General features: G+C 35.8%; 1 protein-coding gene across 1 annotated transcript in view; it reads right to left on the bottom strand.

Moving 5' to 3' along the window:
- Nucleotides 1-7,121: 7,121 nt before the first annotated feature.
- LOC138692783 (uncharacterized) overlaps nucleotides 7,122-26,654 on the bottom strand; it is a 42,627-nt gene continuing 23,094 nt past the window's right edge. The window contains exons 4-6 of the mRNA XM_069815989.1: nucleotides 14,572-14,651; nucleotides 10,421-10,513; nucleotides 7,122-7,443 (exon numbers count right to left, since the gene is read on the bottom strand). Coding sequence (XP_069672090.1) covers nucleotides 7,307-7,443; nucleotides 10,421-10,513; nucleotides 14,572-14,651 — 310 coding nt within the window. The 3' untranslated portion in view covers nucleotides 7,122-7,306. The remainder of the gene's footprint in view (nucleotides 7,444-10,420; nucleotides 10,514-14,571; nucleotides 14,652-26,654) is intronic.

Here is a 26,654-nt window from a genome sequence, read left to right as displayed (position 1 = left end):
GACAACGTAACAGTTTACTTATATCAGTCATAATATAATATTATTGTTATCACTTACATTAATTATAAATCACCAAATATAACAGTAATATACAGTACGTACTTGCAAAAATCACATTTTCTAAAATACACTGTTTAAAAAGAAAAACATCTTTTAAAACACACTGTTTACAAACTGTTATACTACTCGTAACAATCTACGTTCCAACTCGTGAAACTTTCAAACAGAAATTTCGCAAATCGTAGGTGTTCGATAATGCTCGTGGGTTCTCGTTAGGGCAGGCAGAATTCCAGCGCGCTGGCTTAAGCATAGAACGCATGCGCTAAGAAAGCATTTAGAATAGCGATCTCTTTTAATGCTTACTCCAGGGCCAGCTTTGAAGTTACGTGGAAGGTCGGCTAACTTCGCTTCTGCCTACCTTCTGACGCATCGTGATCTGTCCAGTGTATTCTTGTCGCATAAATCGAACTGCCAGTAGTAAGCAACGTCCAACTAACCCTCAAAAAATCCCATTCATAGTTAATTGAAGAATTTCTAAGCACCTAGACAAGAGTATATAATTATATAAGGTTTTCCAAATGTGTTGGGGTAGTTAATAAATATACACATTTAGGTTTTTCTAAATGTGTTGAGGTAGGCTTAGCCTACCCTGCCTGCCCTGAGGAGCCGCCTCTGCTCTCAATTAATATCACTCAATAAAAGAATTGTATTCCAATGGATACCATCCCATTGTGGAATCCTGGGAAACGAGAATGAGGATGCTTTGGCAAAGAAGGGCAACACTGCTACTTACAGACCTGTTACTAAATCTACGTATTACTCTGTGAAGAGATTTATTAAATCTACATACTTAGACTTCAACAAACAAAATTTGATAACACAATCCCAAGGGAAATAATGGAACTCTCTGCATCAAAATCCACAGTTAATTCCCGATTTACCACGAAAATCGTCTGTAGCTGCATTTAGATTGGCAACAGGCCATGATTGTTTGGCCAAACACCTGCATAGAATTGGAATATATCTGTCCCCTAACTGTCCATTGTGCAACTCAAACCAAGAAATGGATTCGGAACACCTCAAAATCTGTGCTTCAGTGGCTGGTCATGATAATATCTTTGAAAAATATTGAAGTGCAAGAGGTCAAATGACTTTATTGTCAAACGCCTGGCATTAGAAAACAACAACAACAACATAAACATTTAAAACTACATATTCCGTGAAATTCATGTAACATTGTTATTCGTACACTTACCCCACTGGGATGGGATGGTTACGTTTAGATCAGGCATGTCGAAAATCAGACACTGAAAGTGCAGTGTATGTGCGCGGAACGCCGCCGGTCTGTGCAGATTGCGTCATTCACGTGTTGCTCTTACCAGTTCTTAGCGGGAGGGATGTACAAGAATCTATTCTGCGCTTCTAGTGTTCAATTAAATTAACATTTGGACATTATAAACATACTTAGAGAAGGAAAAAACACTATTATTTTCAGTGTCTATACTTAACAATAATTGTAACACAAGAAACAATAGACTTACTCAGTTACAATTCACAATGCAGTTGTTTGTAAAGAATCATCAATTAATTACATCATTTGTATACAGTATTTGAAGAAAATATAAATATTGCAGTAATTTCGAAACAACAAAAACGAACACAATATTTCATTTTACGTAGTAAGTACTGATTATTTCAAAGTAATACTCTTCCTCAAGCATTATTGGGACCATTGGTGCACAAATGCTAAGAAAGAAAATATTTCACTCCCAATTACATACATGCAATAGGTTATTGTGAGGCTTTTACACTGGAATCATTTCCTTGCTGTATATTAATATAAATTCACATTATTATTAATAAATTAGATAAATTAAGCTTGAATTTAAATTTATATACAGTTTATTTGGAAAACGTTGAGAGGAAGTATTAGCAAGTTGGGAGCGTTACTGAATTGAGTTAAAAGAGTACTTCACAAGCTGTGAAGCGAGGACATTTTCTTTATGCCAGGTTTAAATATTTGTTAATGTAAGTGTATTAAGATAATATAGTAACGTGAGGTGGAAAATTCGCCATTATGTATTATTTTTCCAGAAAATTTTTCCGTACTTACAAATAGTTGCTTTCTTCCTTCCCTTACAACCTCATGAGCCTCACATGTATTCCACACTATATTCTCATCACTTATCAGCTTATCAAATAAAAGTTGTAAGTCGTCTAATCATTGATGGCTGTGTTAATACAGACTCCAAAACAACATCATTTTAATGTTTGTCTTGACGTGAGAGTACTAATTAAGAAATAAGAGCAGGCGAATATCATATTTTGAGAACTTTACTAATATGATTTAAATTTTTCATATCACTATTAGGTCCACATATGATGAAAGCCTTTCATTTTAAAATAATTACTATTGGCTGAGGAAAACATCACAACAGTTATGTTATATGATTCGTGATTTCTCTTCTTCGTTATATCTGTGGACTCCTCACTTTATTATTCATAACGCATTCACAATCACAGCTCAATGAGCACCCGTACTGATCTGTGTTACTGAAACAAAAGCTGATCTGCTACTATAGGTACTGTACAGCCCTGTCGCGTTCCTCTCCAAGCCGATTCACTCCCTCCACGTAGGGAAACAGGAACTGCACATTGCACAGAGACCAGTGCACAATGTGCGCGACTGCACAATGTGCAGGGTTTTGACATGCCTGCTATAGGCTGTGATCAAACCTGCTCTAACTTGTGTATTATGAACACTGCACCCGTCACTCTGTTGACACATCAACGACATTTAAGTTTCTGCCTTGAACATTCGTAGAGTAAGGGAGGGTATTGTCAGATACCATTTTGATGTTTCAAAATAAAGATAATTGAAAAAACTTAGAACTGGAATTACTTAGTATTATAATAACATCTTGGGGTTCCTGCAGATTGTACATAAGTATTAGGTAATTTACATAATATGTATTTGCTGTATAACTTGCAAAGACAAAACAGAAATAATATCATCACTGAGAGAATGGGAAGCTAATGTCGGATACATTAGACATTATGATGTAGGAGGTATGATAATGCATTTAAAATAATATATTGCATATCAGAAACTATTACAATAGTGTTCTGTTTAGCCAACTGATATGCAAGACTTTTAACATCATTTCTGGTTCATCCAAAATATTTTCTTTCCATCATTAACACATAGTCAACTAGCTTCTCTTCAAGTGAAGCTGGGAGTATTGGTTTTCTTCCAAGTTTCGATTTAACGACTTTGGTGGGTTCAGAGTTGGATCGTACATAATCAAATAATGTTGATCGAGGTACATTGAATCTTTTGGAAGCAGCAAGATAGCCCATTATTTTCTCCCGTACTGCGACAATGGCATTTACCATATCTTCAGACTTCCATTTTTTTAGACTGAATCTCTTTTTTTCTTTCACTTTAGGCATCTAAAAATATCAGAAGAAGAAACAATTCGTTACTTCATAATATTCGATTAATTAGAAAATTAATTACTTACATTAATTAAAAATACTCATGAGTAAAAATGTAGTGGTTTGTTATACAAAACATATAAATGGGTTTAAGGCAGCTTTTATGTAGCGAGCAGCATTGAAAGACAGCCGACAATGCCCTCGGCTAGTATCCGACATTGCCCTCGGCTAGTATCCGACATTGGCCGACTCTTCACAAACAGTAAAACAAGCCAGCTGCATGAAGCATGTTGTCGATAGCATTTCTGCAATTAGAGAATTAAGAAGCCTTATCTATGGTATATCAAACAGTGCATACCATGTTGCGTAAATATAAGAATAACTTTTAACGAATAAATCACATTACTTACCCTCAAAAAGTTTTTTTTTGCAGTCACGTTGAAAACACGCTATTCACACACAGTGAAGCACTCAACTGTAATGGCTATTCATGCAGATGTTCGTCTACTTGTAGAGAACGTAATGCATTATTTTCACATCAGATTGCACCATTCGATGGAAAAGAAATATGTTATCCGAGATTATCCGACATAACCAGACATATCCGACAATCCCCTCCCTTACTCTACTAGAACCATTTCTCCATTTCGTCACATATTGGAAGCATGGCTGTATGAGACTATGTGAGCCAAACTAAATCCAACAATATTATAGGAACGAAAATCATCTGTAAATGTCTAATATTCCATGAAATCGGGACATTTTGATTCGGGACTTGGTCGAAATCGGGATTGTCCCGGGAAATACGGGACGGTTGGCAAGCCTAGGCCTATATGAACACGAGTTGCAGTACTCATTCGCAGGACTCTATATTTGCAATTTTATGAATTTTAAAAGCATAGATCAAACAATAGAAGTTTTTAACTATGTGATGTTTGTGATCAAAATTATTTTTTATTCATTTACTTCCATTGCCAATGTCTACCGTTATAACGAATTCGAAACCTGTTACGTAAAAGTAACTCAATTATATTAATGTTTTATAGAAGGAAATGCCTAAAAATTATAAACATTAGTTATGCCATTAGTCATTACAATGAGGTAGAGACAAATAGTAAGAATAAAAACATTAGAGATTTATATAAGGGCATAAAGAAATTTGAGGAAGAATATCAGGCAAGGGTAAACGTGATCAAGGATGAGAATTGTGACTTGCTTGCAGACTCTCATTCCACCTTGAACAGATGGAAAAACTATTTTAGGCAACTACCAAATGTACAGAGGCCAAATGGAAACGATCGGGACGAAATTCAAATAAAACTCCTGAGCCATTTATTCCCGAATCCACATTTTCTGAAGTCGCTTGCGCTCGTTTCATAAATATCCATACTCGCTTCTTAATTATCTTCATTTTAGGCTCGTTGCATAATGTATTACCTAATATTATATTATACTAGTGGCTTGTGCAGCAAATGCTGCTGCTAACTAAGTTCGTTAGACGTTCAAATAAACATTTTTCAGATTTATTTTCAATGAAGAATACTTGTCTTTTTGATAGTTATTTGCTTCTATAATAATGAAACATACTCCCTCTGAGTGGATTTTTTTAGGCCAGATACTTTTTCTTGAACCTATCCAACTTCAGTTTTTGAGTTTCAACGCGAAAACGCAAGTATCAATGTCAGGACGATAGCAGTAGCTATTTCAGGTCATTGTGGATTGTAGGCAAAAGTTAAAAAAAATGTCAGGTTTTGCTAAGCTTTCGAACAATAGCATTTTCGTATAGCTGCTGCATGTAGAACTTGAAATGTAGAGCGTAAAATCATTTTATCCTACTAAGAGATCCTGCTGAAATTATCTGGAGACTACAAAATTTTCTAGGCCTCTTATTTTATCAGTAAGTAATACCTTTTGATCTTTCCTGAGGAACTGTAATTTTTGCGCTCTCTCGAGCCAATGCTGAAGACAATGACACATATCAATATCTACACTACACCACCATTAAGTATATGAAAGAGACCCAACCCCACTGGGTTAATAAGTATAAACATATTTGATTTTTAATAACAATATTATTATCTTACTTAAGTTTTGTAGTTATATATAGCAGCCACTCAATAAATTATAGAAATGAAGATCTAAATTAAGATATTCTCTACATTTACTTACATAACCTCAAAACGTTTCACTTTCATGTCATCAATATAGCATCAATATTATGTACAATTAATGAAAAAATAAATTCATCATGATATTAACTATAATAATATTTAATTTCTAACGGTAATAATGTCATCAAACCACCTCAAGTTTCGTAGATTTGAATATCCAATACATAGCTGTATTCAGAAAATTATACACTGCAGAATCAGGTTTTAATAACAAATTGAATTGATCTTAGCATGCAGGCTTTCACGGCCGGTGTCTAGTTGAAACAGAGCTTCCGGGCTAAGATGCCGTGGTCTACTGGTGCTGACGTTACCAGACGTTTCGCGAGGATACCTAACCACTGAAGATGTCTGCCGTAGAAGTAGACGAAACGTCTGGTAACGTCAGCACCAGTAGACCACGGCATCTTAGCCCGGAAGCTCTGTTTCAAATTGAATTGAGCTCTAAATATGTCGGCAATCCTGCAGGTCACGGCCTTCGTGTAATAGCCTATTGTTTATTGTAGTGTGTGTTTTGTTCTGAAATTCAATCAAGTCGGTCGTGATTGAATAAAATTAGTTCTCAAAACTGACAACAGATGGATTTTGGAAAATAGGAAAATTATGTAGGAAAATTGACATTTCACTGAAAACTACTACTTTTCCGAAAAACTTTGGATTCCAGGCATGAAAATGAGGGGTCACTCATTAAAATCCGTTCAGCCGTTTTCCCGTAATTTCCATTACCAGTTCAAATTATATATATATATATATATATATATATATATATATATTAACAGGATGACAATAATGCACTTAGTGAATCAGCTATGAGAATTAGCTACAAAATTTGCCACGAAATTGCAAAGGAATTGAAAACATTCAACGAAGGTGAATTCATCAAGCGATGTTGAATTATATTGGCAGATGAACTCTGTCCACAGCAAGTAGGGGAAGTGGAAGCCATACGCCTGTCTCGTAGAACCGTGGTGAGGAGGTTGCAGTATGTGCGTATGGGTTATGTAAACAAGCGTAATGATTTGTGTGTGTGCATAGGGCGAAGTTTATTTCATTAAATTAATAAGAGTGTTATAAATTCTGTAATGTACAATGGATTGATGTAATATCCTTACAAACTATTATGTACTGATAGACTGAATTACTAGAACAACCGTGGCTCTTGTTACATTAATGCAGGGAAGGTAGCTGTAATGCGAGTCCGCCACTGCGTGAGCGTTCTGCTCTGGCTTGGAATTGAAGTGCCTTGCGGAGCGAGAGCAGCTCTGTCCGACTAGACTGAGCCGCTCTCATGCCAGGCCCTAGCCTAGACGATGTTTGGATCTGTGTCTCAAGTTATATTACATTATCATCGATGAACTCATTCTGCAGTGTGATTTTAACCAATACCTCATAAAGTTGTTTTTTGCGCTTAGCCCCATTGAAAGACAGGTCTTCATTAATCAGTGAAGAAATTCGGGGTGGCAAGGAAGATGCAGATGATAGGGACAGTTAACCTAGTTCAATTAAAAGACACACTTGGACTGTAACACAGTACATCTCTGGCATAAGGTGGAATGTTTAAAGTTTATTATTATACGAGTTAATATCTGGTTGGAAGAAACCTCAGAATTGAGGAATATCCTCCAAGTATAGACCTATAGGATACAGTATAGTATATAGATTGTACTTTATTAGTTTTGCATCACATTCGCAGACAACCCTTAAATGTGACGTCCGTCGGAATCGCAGTTGATGTCGAAGTCCTCCAGTTTGAGACCCGTCTTCTTGAGGGCGACTTTAGAGGCTTCCAGACTTTCTTCAGATGGGGGATAATGTCTGTACGAGATCCATATCAAGGCTGTGAAATAAAATTATAACTTATAGCACAGTCTACTATATACAGTCGCGACGCTCAATATGTAGTAAAAATGCAAACATGGGTAGTTGCCCACCACTAGGATCGCTACTATCGCCTCATCATCGCAGATCTCTCTCCTAGTAGATGACAAAATATGTTACACTTTCGTTGTGTTCTTTTGGAAAAATTAACACCTTCCTTCCATTATTGAAATATTACAATGCATAAAGTTAATTTATTATTTTAATGAATTATATTAAATTCCACCATAAACTCGAAAATACCTGCAAGAAATAGGTTAATATTATTTTTGTTTGTGCAAAACGAACTGAAATTTACTATAATCGCTTCACTCATTCAAGATTATAGCGATAATTAACTATGAAACCAATAAATATTATTTGCATTTCCCTTTACAACAATAATAATGGAAATATGAATTAATGGATTAACTTACGTGTACCGGTACTTGTAGTGTAGGCTTACGTAGTTGAGGTTAAGCAATAATAATCACACCAGAATTGGAAATAAAACGTGATCAATAAATTTTATTGTAACAGACTTTTTCTACGTCTCTAGTAAAGTAACAAATAAAAATAACAACAAAATTAACAGCTATAATTAAAAACATATCCTTTGAAAAAAAAAAAGTAGAATAATAATCCCACCAGAATTGAAAATAAAACGTGATCAATAAATTTCATTAAAACTAACTTAATTTTTCTACGTCTCTAGTAAAATATTATTATTCCAATTATTGTATTTTAGCCATTAACATTTTCATTACAACCAATAACGAACATTTCACAAGCATCAATGTGAAATACGCAACGAGCTATCACTCGATGGAAATACGACACAGTCCAAAGTCGACCGTGGACAGTCTATTGTTTCTAGTTGCTAACCGCTTGGAGCGCTTTATCACGAGATTTGCAAAAAAATCACCTCAAGCTTCGCGACTGTATATAATAGACTGTGCTTATAGTGTAATCTACGTAAAGAGTCCGACAATCCGATTGCTGATAAAATTCATGTTCTGGGAATAATAAGTTAATTAAATGGTAAAATATCGCTGCAATCGAAAAGTATTGGGAATAAATTTGAATAAGGAACAAAAAAAGTTTCCTTCCCTGGTAGGATTCGAACCATGAAAGTCTTAGTTACCAGTCTATCGTGCTCTGGAGTGAACAAGGCTCTGAAATGAGCTACAAGGGTCGGTCCGGTTTTTTTGCCACTCCTGTACAATTTCCTGGCTTGGCGGACGGACATGAGCTCCTTCCTTCAAAACATTGATGGAATTTTGTGAGCCTTGAGCAACGGCAGTGCCCCTGCATTCATTTTTCCGGATACATAACCAATAATCTTCATGATTTTAGTATTTCTTCTGTGACATACCAACCCATGCAACAATAATTTCTTCCAACTTCTTGATAACACAATAATTTGGAGTCCATCCATCCGTTTTGTTATCCGAAATAGAACTTGTAACTATAGTTACAGCCAATAAATAAGAAAACAATCGAAGAAAGGAAACGAGGTTATTGGGAAAAATGGATGTTGGTAAAATGTTTTGAGAAAAATACGAATTGGGAAATATTAAACGTGGGAAAAGAGGATTGGGAACAGTGAATTGGGAAGAGTATGGAGGGATGATTCAATGCATGTGAGCAAATCCGACAACAACCAGGTGTGGTCGCAAGAATTCGTGATTCACTGAGAAGGACTGAAGCACGTGTAACAATGCGTGGTAACCACATAGAGCACCTTCTATAACCGATCGGTGGGTATCGTAGGCCATAATACAGCATGGCCCATATCTCAATAGATATTTGTTTCGGGACAAAAATTTATAAGAACTTTTTTTCTAGTTTCGACCAATACTACCTCCTGTAAAAATAAGCGACACTCTTTTTAAAGACCCTGTATTTGGATCTTAATACACATTCATGTATTTTATTTGAAAATATAATTATGGAATTGGCATTCTTTAGAATTAAAAGTATTTGATGACGATGATGATGATTGGTTGTTTATAATGAGGTTATGATATTCCCCGTCAATTTAATCAGAGAGAATGAGCAATCACTGTTTTCTAAAAATGTCCCCCGTGATAACCAGGAAGAATTGCAAATCAGGTGTGACAAGATTAGGCCTATTTCGATTATTTCGTTTATACAACGTCATCCCATTTTCGGCCAATGAAGTGTAATGAAATTCTGAATTCCAACAAATCACATTGCGATAATTTCTGCAGCTCGATTTATCGCTGTCAATTTATCGCGTGGTCGTTCTTTTGTTTAGTCATTGTCGCCAACTGTTTCCACGTAAATCGATGAGTATGAATCCATTGTACTAAATAAAGTGCGAAATCCTACTTCCAAGTCTACATCTTCATCTTCTAATTCCAGGTCCATTGTATCTAAATAAAATTACACCCCTTCGTTCATTTAATTAATGTATTAATCATGTTATTTGTCATTATGCTATAAAATGTTTTAAATTGTGATTTCAGCAGATAATGAGATCGTATTTCTGTTATAATAACAAGAGAAAAGCGCAGTACATGTAATTAACATTTTTTAACTTTATTTCGCTTTTCTCAATTGGCATTACTGAATAACATTCAATTTCTTTGTTGCAGTAATCGTTATTCATCTATTTCGACTTCACGATGTCTGAATAGGTTAAGTATTCATAAATATACAATTATTAACATTTTGTGAGCGAATTTTAGGGGTTACACTTTTATTTTATTCACGAAATAGTCCTAATAAATGTCACTCGAGGTCTGAGATTTCTCAAATAAATCCACTCGCTTCGCTCGTGGATTTATGTGCAAATCTCAGACCTCTTGTGACATTACAATAGACAGTATTGTAGTAGCAGACAGCCGTGATTGATTGAAAATGAACGAATTTTTATTTGGGATTGGTCACTGATTATATGAACGAAATAGTTTGCATGATAAGGTACTTACGGTTGTAATTCAGTAATGGCACACATCCACCGACGATCTTATACCCTTTCTCCTCTTCCCAAGCCAGGACATGGTACACGGCATCAAACTCGGCTGCGGGAAACAGGCAAGTTATTCGACGCATGACATCTCATAGTAACAGTAATTTCTGAGAATTCTACAAGCAAAATCAACTACAAATTAATTTTTTTCTCTCAATATTATTTTGTCCTTACACTGGACACAATATAAAGTGACAAGCGAAAATAATAGTTATTTGTGCGAGATCGTGCGTATTTGCTTGTTTTACGCACAGAACCAATACGCGGTAAGCGTGGAATATCACATTCAGTATTCCCAACCTAACACACATAACAATTTCCCTCTTCTTACCGCTTAAGCGCGACATTCATTTTACTGCTTTAGGCTTTTAACATATTATTTTTAGAGACGTTTAACATAGTAATAATTATAAATTGCAAACTTACCACTGCAATTTCACCTAAACTGCACTGTTAATTATTGTTTTTAAATATTTTCAAAAATTAAGTAAAGTCTACTACTCCACGAAACTTATTACATTCCTGATACAAGTAACATTAAGGAAGCCGTGAAAAAAATCAACAAGATTCCAGATGCCGATGTTATTACTGCAATATGTTATATAAATAATATTGTTAAAATATTAAAATGAAAAATAAATCATTACATAACCTTACCGTTTGTTTTAAGTTCGCATTTATAGACCGGGGGAAAAAAAAGACAGACGTATATCACGGCCTGCTGGAGTATAGTAAACACAGAAAACATTTTATAGCAACAATGTTGAAGAAAGATATTTTGGTGTTCCGAAGTTGCCGTCATTAAACAGAAACCAACATGGAGATTTCATTGCAACTACTTAGAAATTCGTCTTTCAGGTATGTAATAAACGATCTTCGCACAAAATAATGTACGATACACGAGCGGTATGTTTGTTTTCATTTTCTCGGAAATTAAAAAAGCTCAACTACGTTTCGCTTTTTCAATCTTTTCCTCGACCATGAAAACGTCAACATACCGCCCTTGTAACGTATATTACTATTACGTTACATGGGTCGAAAGTGAGGTCTTACGAATGAATTCATATGTTTAAGGCCAAGCTGTCGGGCGAAGTTGGAATTTAGAAACGATTAAATGAAACACTTTCGCCCTTGTACCGTACAATATTTTACTTCACACTATGTTGAATTTCCTTATTTTTATTCAAATAATATTACGATAAAAACGCTACGCTCAGTTCAGAGCCCACTATTCAAACAATCTACACCTGGCCTGCACAAGGTTTGCGCTCTCCTAGCCGGCTCACAGCTCATGAGCGGAATGCTGATATTAGTTGCGCTCTGTTATGAGCGTGGACTGGAAGAAGGGGTGATCTCGTACAAAATGTACACAAAAGAAAGTACTATTACGAGTACTTATGAAATGAATTCCCGTTCAGTGTTTGCAAAACTATCTTGGACTATTATTAATTAATAAAGAAATATTTATTTTTACAGAAGTAATAGAATTTCTATAGCTACTTAAATGTACAATATCATTTTGTTATATTTTCATTTATCAGTACATCAGAACGAGATTTTATGCTGTTGGCAGCTGAAAGGAACAGTAGCCTACTGATCGTAATGAAACATCAGTTACAGATGTTCGATGTCTGCCTTTATTAAAGTTGATAACAGAAAACAGATGCTTATAAATATAAATGTTGAGCCAAACATAGCATTCATTTTCACAGCCAGCCTGTGTAGTCGTGGATATTATTGCTAATGTTTAGTCTTGTAAAACTCAACTAGGCTAGTAGTATTATTCAAACGATCTTTAGCTCTTAGATCACATTGAAGATCAATAAGTTCGAGCTGTAAATCGTTAAATGTTATGTTCCGTCTTTTAGATTCCTCCATACTACTGGGTGTTCAGTTCAAAGTGTGTCATGGCTCGCTGTATGCCGTAATGTGGCTAGCCAATAAGCCTAGAGAATTCAATCTTCCTATACTTCCGCAGAGGTGTATAGCCTATGAGGCAGAGAAGTTGCCTAGCAAGTACGGCGTTCATTCTGAAGAGTACGTACCGATACGTACGGTAACGCCGGTAGTGGCAGGAATGTGAACTGTTTGGAAATACGTACTGTCGGGATATGGGGAGAGGGTTAAGACGATCACTTACGTATTTGTTGACAATAACTTCGACGGTCAACATGGACACGGAGCATTTGATTTGTGTTGTGGAATGTTACCGTAAGCAACCGATGATAACAAATACCCTGCGTACGACTTGCCGGCGCAAAACACAGTTCGAAAGAGGTTATGGTAGCACACAGACCGTACAGACCGCCATCTGTTGCTACGACGTTCAAGTTATACCGTACACGTTCTCAAGTTCAGATTGAAGAACGCCTTAAGTAATAGGCAACTTCTCTGACATATAAGCTGAAACTCGCTTCAAATCGGTGACCCAACAACAGTGACGTCATGACACACTTTGAAATGAACACCCAGTATACTGTAGCAGTAGGTAAGCAACATGAAACAGTTACACACTGCACTCCACTAGATAACTGAGTGGTCGTTTCCCTCTCCTCTACCTATAGCAAGTCTGTCATTCTGACGTATCTTCCTCTCCGTTTCGGCGAGCGGTAAACACCGCTCTCCCGCTCCGAAAGAGCGCGCGCGCTCGTTGAGCGCTGTTTGTGCATGCCTGATCTACACCATTCATGGAAGAACCGATACTAGTGATGAGATAAAATGCTCTTTTGTGATCACTGTTCGTCCTGTGATTGCACATTTATGATCACTGTATACAATCTGTCACTGAAAAATGCTTACCTTCCTGTCTACTCGTATTCTACAGAAACGTTACTGTTCAGCCGGGAAAGAGTGAGGAGTTAAGGGGTAGTCTGCAGTCAGTCGACAGTGCCCAAGCCTGACGTAGTGTAACCACAGTCTACTATATACAGTCGCGAAGCTCAACATGTAGTAAAAATGCAAACATGGGTAGTTGCCCACCACTAGGATCGCTACTATCGCCTCATCATCGCAGATCTCTCTCCTAGTAGACGACAAAATATGTTACACTTTCGTTGTGTTCTTTTGGAAAAATTAACACCTTCCTTCCATTATTGAAATATTAAATGCATAAAGTTAATTTATTACTTTAATGAAGTATATTAAATTCCATCATAAACTCGAAGATACCTGCAAGAAATAAGTTCATATTATTTTTGTTTGTGCAAAACGAACTGAAATTTACTATAATCGCTTCACTCATTCAAGATTATAGCGATAATTAACTATGAAACCAATAAATATTAATTTGCATTTCCCTTTACAACAATAAAAATGGAAATATGAATTAATGGAGTAACTTACGTGTACCGGTACTTGTAGTGTAGGCTTACGTAGTTAACAAAGTGGGATGAGGTTAAGCAATAATAATCACACCAGAATTGGAAATAAAACGTGATCAATAAATTTTATTGTAACAGACTTTTTCTACGTCTCTAGTAAAGTAACAAATAAAAATAACAACAAAATTAACAGCTATAATTAAAAACATATCCTTTGAAAAAAAAAAAGTAGAATAATAATCCCACCAGAATTGAAAATAAAACGTGATCAATAAATTTCATTAAGACTAACTTAATTTTTCTACTTCTCTAGTAAAATATTATTATTCCAATTATTGTATTTTAGCCATTAACATTTTCATTACAACCAACAACGAACATTTCACAAGCATCAATGTGAAATACGCAACGAGCTATCACTCGATGGAAATACGACACAGTCCAAAGTCGACCGTGGACAGTCTATTGTTTCTAGTTGCTAACCGCTTGGAGCGCTTTATCACGAGATTTGCAAAAAAATCGCCTCAAGCTTCGCGACTGTATATAGTAGACTGTGGTGTAACCATCTGATACTTAACTAAGTACATACTTGTTTTACATGTATTGAAAAGATTTATGATGTTACGTTTTTATGTCGAGAGTAGTGTGAGTAATAATTACAGTAGCGTTAAGTTCCATTCTCTGCATTCTTTTGAAGAACACACACATACCTATGAAATTCGACATAGTGTGAAATAAGACATTATGACAAAATTGTTCTTACAGCAACTAGAGAGTTTTGTTTACTTACGGTTTTTGGGAAAGGTTACGTTTACGTTGTGATCCTGAATTATTTTCCCTGCTCCATTGATCATGACAATCTCACCAGTCCTGCAAACAAATAAACTTCGTTTTATACCTACTGGTACTTACTATAAGTTTATCTATCGTTTTCTAAGGAAATAAATTCGATGTGGTTGAAAAGGATCATCCAAAAGAGACCGGAAATTGTGCACTCCCTCCATCCTTGACACATATTGTGTTATTTCAGAATGTCTGAAGTATGTTGATTACTAATTTTGTTCTAAAAATTTACATTATTAGAATTAGAATTATTTATTAGGATGAAGATAAGGTCATCAGGCCTTCTCTTACACTTTGCCATAAATCAAACTGAGATATAATTCTTATTATAACATACAAAGAAATCAGCTACGATACATGCTATTTATGCTAGTAACAATGTAACACAGTTTAAGTTGAGAACTTAGGCTATTCTTAATGCTGAATATATAGAGTGTCCGAAAAGTCCCGCACTATGGGACATAATAAAGTATGTGTTTTATACAGGGACATCATTTTATTTTTACTAACATTTTTAATATTAACTTGCCTATACCTCTGGATCAACGCCGTTTGCTACCCCCTTCCACGACTGGAGTTCGATGATACTGGCGTAATATACAAAAAAAAATCACTTTACTAGATATAGGAGGGAAGAAAAGTAGTTCATCTATTTACGTAAACTAGGATATATCACGCTTTTGAGTTTCATCATTTTCATTAGATTTTTGTTTAATCAAAATACAGTACAGTATTAACAATGAGTGTTTTTACTCACGAACTGAGCTGCCCATGTGGACGTATTCATTATGCAGTGTATATTATACTGTCTACAGCACATTAGCGTACAATATAGAGAATGAAGTGAAATTGAAAAATAATCATAATATGGATATTTAAACACGTTTTTGAAAATGGTGGCCGTTCATTTCGATACAGGGTTCAGTTCTAATGTGCATATTATCGCACTATTGTACCTAATTCCAATTACCAGTTTCGTTCTTCGTACTAGTAGCTCATGTTGAAATAATTCTGTACCTGCTCTATAAAAGAGTACCTTACGTACTGTAATTTCAATCTTCACTTCTGCCCGATCCGAAAATATAAAATTACTCAGACATGCTATCTACTGTCCGTCCAAGTAGTTATGTCGTAGGGTCTTAGAAAGGGAGGAAATCACGTGACAGTTAATTACTTAACAAGGCCCTTTTATTTAAGTTATTTTAAACAGTTGTATAATATTACGTAGACGTCCAATTCCTAACAGAAATTAATGTTCTCAGAAAAGAGCTAAGACAGCCCAGCAACTAGCTGGCGAATAAAAGGTGGTGGGGGAAACCGAGATACGACGTAGGCAAATGGACGACAGTACCTGTGCGAAAATGATTCAATATTGAAAGCTCTTTCGTCATTGGAAAACGCGAACATATTTTTGGAACGTACTGTTTACTATGGCCGTAACGCTACTATGACTGTATATGCGGTCTTGGTTCTGTGTGGAGGACGGTTGAACTTCATTAGTAGAAGGGGTGGGAGTGGAGTACATTTAAAAACTCAGGTACAATAAAAATTTAATGTTGCATTGGAGAAGATAGTAAGAGATGCATACCTACTTAGCAGAGGGACCATATTTTATAAATCAGTGCAGATACTCGCATACGCCGATGATATAAATATAGTGGCAAGATCTAGAACGGCAATGGAAGATGCATTCTTGAATATAGAAAAGGCAGGAAGGAATGGGATTGACTATTAATCAATCGAAAACTAAATACATGGCTTGTGGAAAGGCAAACCTCAAGAATATGCCATCCTCAATAACAATAGGCAGATATGACTTCGAGAGAGTGGATGAATTTAAATACCTGGGATCAACAGTTACTCATTCTAATGATATTTCATATGAAATAAAGCAGAGGTTAATGGCTGCCAACAGAGCTTACTTCGCCTTAAGAAAATTACTTTGTTCAAGAATTTTATCTCGTACCACAAATAAAACACTTATAAGACCTGTACTAGCATATGCTGCTGAGACGTGGTCCCTAACAAAAAAGGACGCTGGAAATTTGGATGCCTTTGAGAGGAAGATACTGCGTAAAATAATTGGCCCAGTATTCGAGAGAGGAAGATGGAGAAGGCGATATAATAATGAGTTGTATACCATCTACAAAGATCCGCCTATTAGAAGAATGGTGAAAGCAGCAAGATTAAGGTGGGCTGGTCATGTGGTACGGATGAATTACGTAGAAATTCCTAAAAGGATATTAAATGGAAATCCTGGGGGCCAAAGAAGCCGTGGACGACCAAGAACAAGATGGCTGGATGGAGTTGAGGAAGACATATGTAAGATGGGATATAGGAATTGGAAAGCAATTTCGCAGGATCGAGACAACTGGCGGAAAATCGTGGAAGAGGCCAAGGTTCACAATGAGCTGTAGCGCCAAGAAAGAAGAAGAAGACAATAAAATTGAAGTAAAAATAAAATGATGTCCCTGTTTATGCTTGGACGGTAACTTTCCCCTTTGAATTGATCGCAGAGGTCCCATTAATTGGGCTCCACTCTCACCGCCTGGAAGCCTCTGTGGATGTTAAGTCACGGGTCTACATCAAGATTGGAGACATGGAACATCTATGCTAAACGATCGACCATGAATGTCTCGCCATATCACCTGACTTGTGGCCTGTGCTTTAAACAACATGCGGTTTCGTCTCCAGACAAAGCAATGACACTTTTGTCTCCCACTAAAGACAAGTTTACTCGTGTGCATTGGAGAGTGGGGGAAGAAAGACATGACAAACCAGTATCAGAGATATGACCTCGCTCCCAACTAAAGCTAACTTCCGGTCTGAATTATGGAGTAATTAACGAGAAAGCTCCACCTTGTTAAATTTAAATACGGGGAGTATGAAGACAGAAATTAAAAGAAATATAAAAATTTTATTTCATAACCCAGACATCCTTACAATCCCAGCCATGGTGACAATAAAAATCACAAATAGCATAAATCTTTCACGCAAATATAGGGATTCCATGAAACCTCTGTCACTTCTTTAATCCCTGTATGTTCAGGAACACTTGCCTTGTTGAGTTCCCCAGGACAGGACGTTAAGGCTGCTATACATGGGTGTCCAAAATAATTAAGAATCCCTTCAAGTTTATTAGGGAGAAAGGAACTGGCACCCTACCCCATTATCTCCTGGCCTAGTTGCCTCGTAAGTGGTGCCATGTTGGTATCACTTGTAAGGTTCAGACCTGTCTTCGGACAGTTGACTAAACAACAATATGTTTATTAAGTGACTCTTGATGATTGAACAATCATTTTCTTGTTTTTATTATAGTTAGATCACCGTAGACGACTAAGCTAGTGTGTTGTGGTTCTTCTTCTTCTTCTTCTTCTTCTTCTTTTTTGTTCTTGTTGTTTAGTCAACTATCCAAAGACAGGTTGAGACCTTATGACACCAATGAGGCATCATTCAACAGGCAGCTAAGCCAGGAGATAATGTGGCAGGGTGACCAGTTCCTTTTCCCCTCCATTGCATACTTCGCTGACTAGTACCATATTTCAATAAATCAGACTTCAGATGTATACAAACAATAAAATTGTTTTTCCTTCAACACATCGTCAAATGAGATGTACTGCCTGATAACAGATGTGTACATTCAGGAATTTATAGGGAGCAGTTTCTATAATTTTATTTGGTTATTTTGCGACGCTATATGAACTGAGAGGCTATTTAGTTTGCGTGTAATCGGTGACAGCGAAATAGTGTTTTGGAGAGATGACATTAAGGAACGCCTTGCGATTATGTGGCATTCAACTGGAAGTTGGAGGAAAACCTCCGGAGAAACCTACAAATCACTCCAAGAAAATACTAACTCAACCCCAGTGACAAAAAAATATATAGGCCTATTAGGAATAAAATACTCGTGTATATATATTACTTTCACGTGTTAATTTGAACTATATTTTTTACTTGTTCCACATCTTAAAGCCTCATTGCTAATGCAAGATCTTTGGAATACAATAAAGGAAATGAAAAAAAAAAAAAATATATATAGGCTATATAATATATATATATATATATATATATAACTCTTAAGTGAAATAGTGTTAAAAGTTGTGTAATCAAGATGAATGAAAAAATATCAATTAAACCGATTATTTGAAAAAGGAACCATCCTGTCTGGTCAAGAATAAGGGCCGAATTTATAGTCAACACTTATCGTAAGGAAACACTTAAGCAGTTGCTTATAATCATTTCCAATTCATAAATCCCACTGAAGTGAACACTTATTCAAATAAGGTAGCTTGTGAGCTTACTCAAGTGTTTCCTTATATGCATTGTGATCAGCTGATTCGGTATACAATAGATGATAATTATGATTTAATTTAATTTATTGAGTTCTGTAATTAAAATGAAAATGAGTTTCGGCAAGCAAAAGATATATCAGAGATATGGAAAACCCTTTAGAGATGTATAATGATCAACAATTTAAGAGGAGATACCGTTTCGACAAGAACACTGTTGTGAATATTCTGGTGTCTCTCATTTCAATTCACAATACAACCATAAGGCTTACCGATTTCGCCACTGCTGAAAGTACTGGTTGCTTTGAGATCCTATGATACAGCAGCATTTCAGGTAGATTTAAGTGGCATTTTTTTTTCGAAAAGTATTCACGTCCCAACAAAGTGTCATTTGCATTTTTGTTTGTATTCTACCCGAGGATTAAGCCGTTAAAATTTGCGTAATTATATCATTTCCACTTTGTTTAGCATAAAAATAACTGAAAAATAAATGAAAATGATTTGCTTACAGGAATATTTCCGGAGTTTACATTAAACTCAACTGCAATTTTATTCCATGTCAATTTCTTCTTTTGGAGAGAAAAATTATATATTTTTTTTTATTTTCGACGATATCTCCATATTTCATAACTAGTTATCTTAGCTCACTTCTTTCTTTTCTGTAAAATGCTTTCTGGACATCTTGTATAATTTTTAGCTCTATAATATTTACTACTGTATTTGTGTATGACAATAATGCCGATTTAACAGTTTGAAGGCGCTGGAAAACAATTGAATGTAGGAAAGCGCTCACGTCTAGCCATGTTGCCATATTTCTTTCGATGTCAAGGGAATGCTCAGGGCATATGAATGAGTAGCGTCTCTGCAATACGATCTGAAATAAGTGCTAAGGAAATGCTCATTACTTAAGTGTTTCCTCATTTTATAAGTGACGACTATGAATTCGACCCTAAGTTAAGATATAAGCCTATGTTTTATTTTCCTATTAGTATCGAAATATCTACTATTGTAAATATTCGTAACATTTTGTATTGTCTTATTTAACGACGCTTTTCGACAACTGGATTATGTAGCGTCAAAATTTAACCTTGGGTGACAAATTGAACTAATAACTTTGCCGAGGGATACCGATCATGGCTCAAGGATTATTTTTCATATCGCAGCCTATATCATATTTTCACCACAAGTTGTTCAACTTTCTTTTTTATTTCTTCTTCTCCTTCTTCTTCTTCTTCTTCTTCTTCTTCTTCTTCTTCTTCTTCAAGGTAAAGTGGTAATTCTAAACTTAATTCCATTTATTTTCGTTTCTCTTTAGGAAAAAAGGCCTTCATATGTTTTATATATCCTACGAATTTGTGACAAATGTAAACACAAACATTAAAAATCTAAGGGTGCTATTCATAGACATTTCGCTAGCCCGCGCTACAAGCGTGCTAAACTAGCCCCGGCTATCGACAGGATTCATATATCATATCATATCATATCATATCATATCATATCATATCATATCATATCATATCATATCATATCATATCATATCATATCATATCAATCATATCATATCATATCATATCATATATCATATCATATCATATCATATCATATCATATCATATATCATATCATATCATATCATATCATATATCATATCATCATATTATATATCATATCTTATCTTATCATATCACATCATATCGCTGACACTGGTGTATGAATACGAAAAACGTTAGTTTGCTGATCATCCACCGGAAGCCCGCGCTAAGAATGTCTATGAATATGATCCTAAATGTTTACAATAATAAACTAAAAAGTATTTGTAAAAATATGTCGTTTTCTAGTTAGGCAGGATATTAATCATTATTATCCCATCTGTTTTAAAGTAACAATTCTCAAAATAATAATTAATATTGATATAAACTCAATAAATAACTGAGTGTTTACAAAATTTATAATTAGTTTTTTTTAAGAAGTTTGATGTGTCCTAAGAATATGAGACAAATATACACCAAAATACTTGCTAAAAAAAACCTAAATGCTTGTTCATATCTATGTACTTCCAATAAAAACACTCAAGGAATTCCCCATTTCCAATTAAAGAGATACTTATTCTCTCATTCATTTCATTCATAGTGTTCTGCCTAAGGGCAGGTCTTTCACTGCAAACCCAGCATTCTTCAGTCTCTCCTATTTTCTGCCTTCCTCTTTGTCTCCTCATATGATCCATATACCTTAATGCCGTCTATCTTCTGACATCTTCTTCTGCCTCGAACTCTTCTCCCGTTCACCACCATTCCTTCCAGTGCATCCTTCAATAGCAGTTTCTTCTTAGCCAGTGATCCAACTAATACCTTTTCCTCTTTCTAATCACGTGATCAGTTTCAGCATCATTCTTTCTTCATCCATTTTTCCAACACAGCTTCGTTTCTTATTCTTCTGTCCACTTCACACGCTTCATTCTTCTCCATATCCATATTTCAAATGTTTCTAGTAGCTTCTCTTCATTTCGTCGTAATGTCCATGTTTCTGACCCATACAATGCTACACTCCACACCAAGCACTTCACTTTTAAACGGAGCCATGAGCATTGGGAAAAATATGTTGAATTAATTAAGAAACTTGAGTGTGAAAAAAGGTTAGCTCAGGAAAATTTTCTAAAAACTATTTTAAAAGAAGATGAAAGTAACAATTGGAGACAGTTTTATAATTATGTACGCAGGAGAAAAGGGAAAAATGAAGGAGTAGTGCTTTTACGAAATCAGAACGGAGAAAGTATAACTGATGACAAAGAAAAGGCCGACTTATTAAATTCCTATTTCATTTCGGTTTTCAATAATAATAATAATAATAATAATAATAATAATAATAATAATCCCGCTGATAGGAGTGGTTGTGTCACAGACCGTGAATGTGAACCAAATTCGACTTTCAAAATAACTTCCAAAGGGGTTAGAGAGAGAATAACGAAATTAAAAAATCGGAAGTCTCGAGGACCAGATAGTATTGCTACAGAGATTCTTAAATTAGGTTCCGAGGCCATAATTCCATACTTAATGCGTATATTTCATGTTTCCATAAACAATGCAGCTATTCCATGTGACTGGAAATCAGCTATAGTGGTACCCATACATAAAGGTGGAAATAAATTAGATGTCGGAAACTACAGACCGATTAGCCTTACATCTGTCGTATGTAAAGTCATGGAGCATTTGATATCGGATTATATTCGTCATGTTCTAAATGCGAAAGACTGGTTTTACAACCGCCAGCATGGTTTTAGGGAAGGCTTCTCATGTGATAGTCAAATTACGTCGCTGGTTCAGGATCTAGCTGAAGAGGTAGATAGAGGCGGAAGAATCGATGCAGTTGTGATTGACTTTTCGAAAGCATTTGATTTGGTGCCACATGACATATTAATAGATAAGTTAAGTAGGCTAGGAATAGATAAAAGAGTGGTGCTATGGATCCAAGAATTCTTAAAAGGTAGAATCCAGAGAGTTAGAGTAGGTCATGAAATATCGGAAATTGGAAATATAAGTTCAGGGGTGCCACAGGGCAGCGTTCTGGGTCCATTACTCTTTATAATTTACGTAAATGACCTATGCCAGGATATTACATCAAATGTGAGGCTATTTGCAGACGACTGCATTATCTATAGAAAGATTAGAAATAATTCAGATGTAGATGCTATTCAAACAGACTTGAATAACATTTACAACTGGGCGTTAAAGCATAGGATGAAAATAAATGGTTCTAAAAGTAAATCTATAACATTTTGTAAAACCCGAGAGGAAACTAGTCTAAATTACGAATTCAGTGGTGTTGTAATTCCGCAAGAACAATGTTGTAAATACCTAGGAGTGTATTTAAACTCCAAACTTTCTTGGGGAGAGCATGTTGATAATGTTACAGGCAAAGCATGGAGGGCACTTCACTTTATTATGAGAATCTTGAGAAAGGCTAGCCCCAAATCGAGGGAAATAGCATATCTAACATTAGTGCGACCGTTAATGGAATACGGAACTACGTGTTGGGATCCCTATAGAATATATCAGATAAATTCCTTAGAAAGAATCCAGTATAGGGCAGCTAAATTTGTTAAAGGTAAAAGAGAAGATGGGAACGATACGATAAAAGAACTTAAATGGGAAACTTTGGAAAACAGACGTAGGAAAACTAGAATAACATCATTGTATAGAGCACATCTAGGTCAGAAAGCATGGGTAGACATAACGGCTCGGTTAGAAAAGCCAACGTACTATGGTAGGAACGATCATGATTTTAAAATCAAATGTAGGAAACAGAAAACGGATGTAGGTAAATTCTCATTTTTAAATAGAACTATAAATGATTGGAATGACCTACCTGCAGCGGTCTTTGAGAGCTGTCCTTCCTTAAGGAGATTCAAGAATAATTTAAAGAGTTGTGTATAAAGTGAAAATTAAAATTAAGGTGACATTCAACACTTAATTTTTTAAGGTGGCATGTATTTATCTAGCCTGACGAGTTTACTTCCTTGGTTTGAATTGTAAATTATTTAAAAATAGCGTGTAAGAGGGCCTTACACTAGAAATGTTTAGTTTAAATGTAGTTCTGTTTATAAGTATGCATAAGAATGCAATTATTTGACTTATTTGAACTATTGTATCAGTGAAGCGAGATGAGTCAGTGAAGTTATGGTTTTACAGTGCAGTGAACAGTTCCGATCAGTGATAATTTATAGCGTCAATGAAATGTGTTCTATAGTGTCAGTGAAATGTGTGCTAAAGTGTCAGTGAAATGCGTCATAGTGCCACTACAGGGAATGAGATGAGAGTAAAGTGAAAGACTATTGAAAATTATGTAGGACCTATACATAATTACGTAGGTTGTGTTGTAAAATTAGGTGTTTTATTTTATGTTTAATTATTATTGTGTTAAATTGTATTGTGTATTCTTATTGTATTGTGTATAAAATTGTATATGTGTTGTAAATTTTATTATGTAGGCTATTGTAAATTTTATTGTGTATTGCTTATCATTTTAACTGTGTATTGTTAATATTGTATATACCACTGCCACCGGGTGCTTGCCCACTTGCAGTGTAAATAAATACATACTAGCCTCTTCCTTAGTTCTTTCTCCAGAGCTCCGCAGAATATGCTCCTTTTTCTATTAAAAGCTTCCTTTGCCATTTCTTTTGACTTCCTGGCAGCAGCTCATGTTACTGCTTATAGTACACCCCAAGTATTTGAAGCTGTCCACTTGTTCCACTGCCTTATTTAGAATTCGCAAGTTTAACTTCTGTATTTTTCTTCCTATGACCATGGTCTTCGTCTTGTTGGCATTTATCTTCATCCTATACTGCTCATAGCTGTCATTTAGCTCCAGCAGCATATCCCTTAATACTATTTCCGCTTTTGCTAACAACGTCATATCATCAGCAAATCGTATACACTTTATTCTTCTTCCTCCTGCCATAATTAGTATTATGAACTATTTAAGCAAGACCTATCGATTGGCGCAAGAAACAATTAAGTCAGCCTTCTCCTTGTACAAGAAACTGTTGCTACCGATAACGTGAACGGAAGAGGAAAGTATTAAGCCAGACGTCTCCAAAAGCCTACTCGCGAGTAAGCCCCTGAACGGAACCGAAGCCAGTACGTAATGAGCGCGCTCCGCCTCACCCATCTCCACCTGTAATGTACTCAATATTTATGCGCAAACGAAGAGCAGTGGTGGACTGCCATTATCATTGTGTTGGTCGGAGTGTTCCACCGTTTCAAAATGCCTTCTAATCATGGACGTAATACATTCAAGGGTGAATAGGAAGAGAAATTTTTTTGTGTTATTGGGGAGAATGTGAAATGCTTAATTTGTTCGAAAATTCTTGAGGGTGTGTTAAAATTCAACATGCGACGACAATACTCGACTCTTCACAAAGAATATCATACAATTACAAGCATGTTGGACATGTCAAAATAATTTATTTTGGGGCTATCTGTATAATTGTTGGTTATACATAATAATCAGTATATTACAATACGTTTGCACTCAGTTCCGCTTGACAAAGATATAGTTTTTCTTTTAATTTTAGGTGAAATGCGTAGGCCTACAAATATTTTGATAAATATAAAACAAGAAAATACAAACACAAATCACACACGTGTCCTCAGTCTTAAACAAAAAAAAAGCTTCTTGCTAGCTATATTCTAACTTGGAATATTGGAAAATCAATGAAGCCCTTTACAGAAGCATTGTTTGTGAAATCGTGCATACAGGACGTTACTAAAATACCGTGTCCAGAACGAAGTCAAAGTTTAAGAAAATTAAATTGTTTCCAATTACAGTTCAGAGAAGGAATTTCAAGATTGTAAATGTAATTGAATCTGAAGTCGAAACCACAATTAACCAGTTTGTAGCTTACTCACTTGCATTGGACGAAAGCACAGATAGAAATGACAAAGCTCACCTAGCCATTTTCATCCAAGGAGTTAATGAACATTTTACTGTGTCTGAATGTCTTCTAGATGTAATTACAAAATACAACAGGAGAAGATCTTTTCCAGGCACTGAAAGGCACCATAGAACAGAAGAGGTTGAATTTACAACAATAGCAACAGACAGGGCTCCAGCTTCATAGTATGTCAAAATAATATACAAACGTATGATATTTCTTATTCTTTTGATGTTATTATTTGTAAACATAAGCAGACCGTTGCCGCGATCCCCCACTGATCGCTTCCATCTGTTGAGGTACGAGTCTCTCCCCCTTCTCTAGCCTTACAGCACACTGTGTTCGGCGGGCAGCATCGAGAGCACGAATGACGATACGCTTTTTGGAGACCTCTGCATTAAGCCATTCACTTCCTACCTTTCAGCGCCGCGCCGCACCATGTAAGGTTGACCATGCAGCCGGGCTATTGCTTTCCGATTTCCGCCAATTCCGCGGCCTTGCTTCTTTTAGAGGGTTATTTATGACACTCTATCAACATCTCAGGTTATTTACCGTCTGAATGAAATGAAGGTGATAATGCCAGTGAAATGTGTAGCTACGGATTTCAGCACCGATAATTACCCATCATTTGCTCATACAGTGGAACTCCACAAATAGACACACCAAAGGTCCGTGTGCGAGACGAGGTACGAACGCTGTCTTTCTACGGAGTACTGTGGACATTGGTAAACAGAAGGGCTGCACAATGTTCTTTCATGGCGTGCGGACCGAAACATAAATAATTAACGTATATAATTTTAAATAATATATTGTAGTATTTGCAAAATATATAACAAAACAAATCCGTGATTAAGTTTCATATAATAGCCTACGTGATACATATGAAACACAAAACAAACTTCTAGAGGAAAAAACTCTCTAAATCAGCCGTGGCGAAAATGCCATCGTGCGCCGAGCCACTGTGTAACCTGCAACGTGCATAGCACCTATGGAGGGAGGCGGACACCCGAAGGAGAAGTGAAGCAACTGTCTGACTTATTAAAGAATTTTTATTTTCCTTATGTCAGGCACTTAAATAAAATTATATACAGTACAAGGCTACAAACTAATGTTTAGTACGTGTAACGAAGAAAGAAATGAACAAGAAAACATAGACACATTATCACAACCTAAAATTAATTGTCTTCAGAATGTCTCTGCGACAGAGTTTCAAAATCAGGAATTATGTCACTTATTGCCAGTCGTAGTTGATCACGAAGGTATTTGTCTGTCAGTCGTGATCTAAATTTGGTTTTTACTATTTTCATTG

Source organism: Periplaneta americana, chromosome 17, assembly GCF_040183065.1.
Source record: "Periplaneta americana isolate PAMFEO1 chromosome 17, P.americana_PAMFEO1_priV1, whole genome shotgun sequence".
In the NCBI taxonomy this organism is placed as follows: domain Eukaryota; kingdom Metazoa; phylum Arthropoda; class Insecta; order Blattodea; family Blattidae; genus Periplaneta; species Periplaneta americana.
The sequence above is the reverse complement of the archived record's forward strand: the minus strand, read 5'-3'. Positions and strand labels throughout refer to the sequence as shown.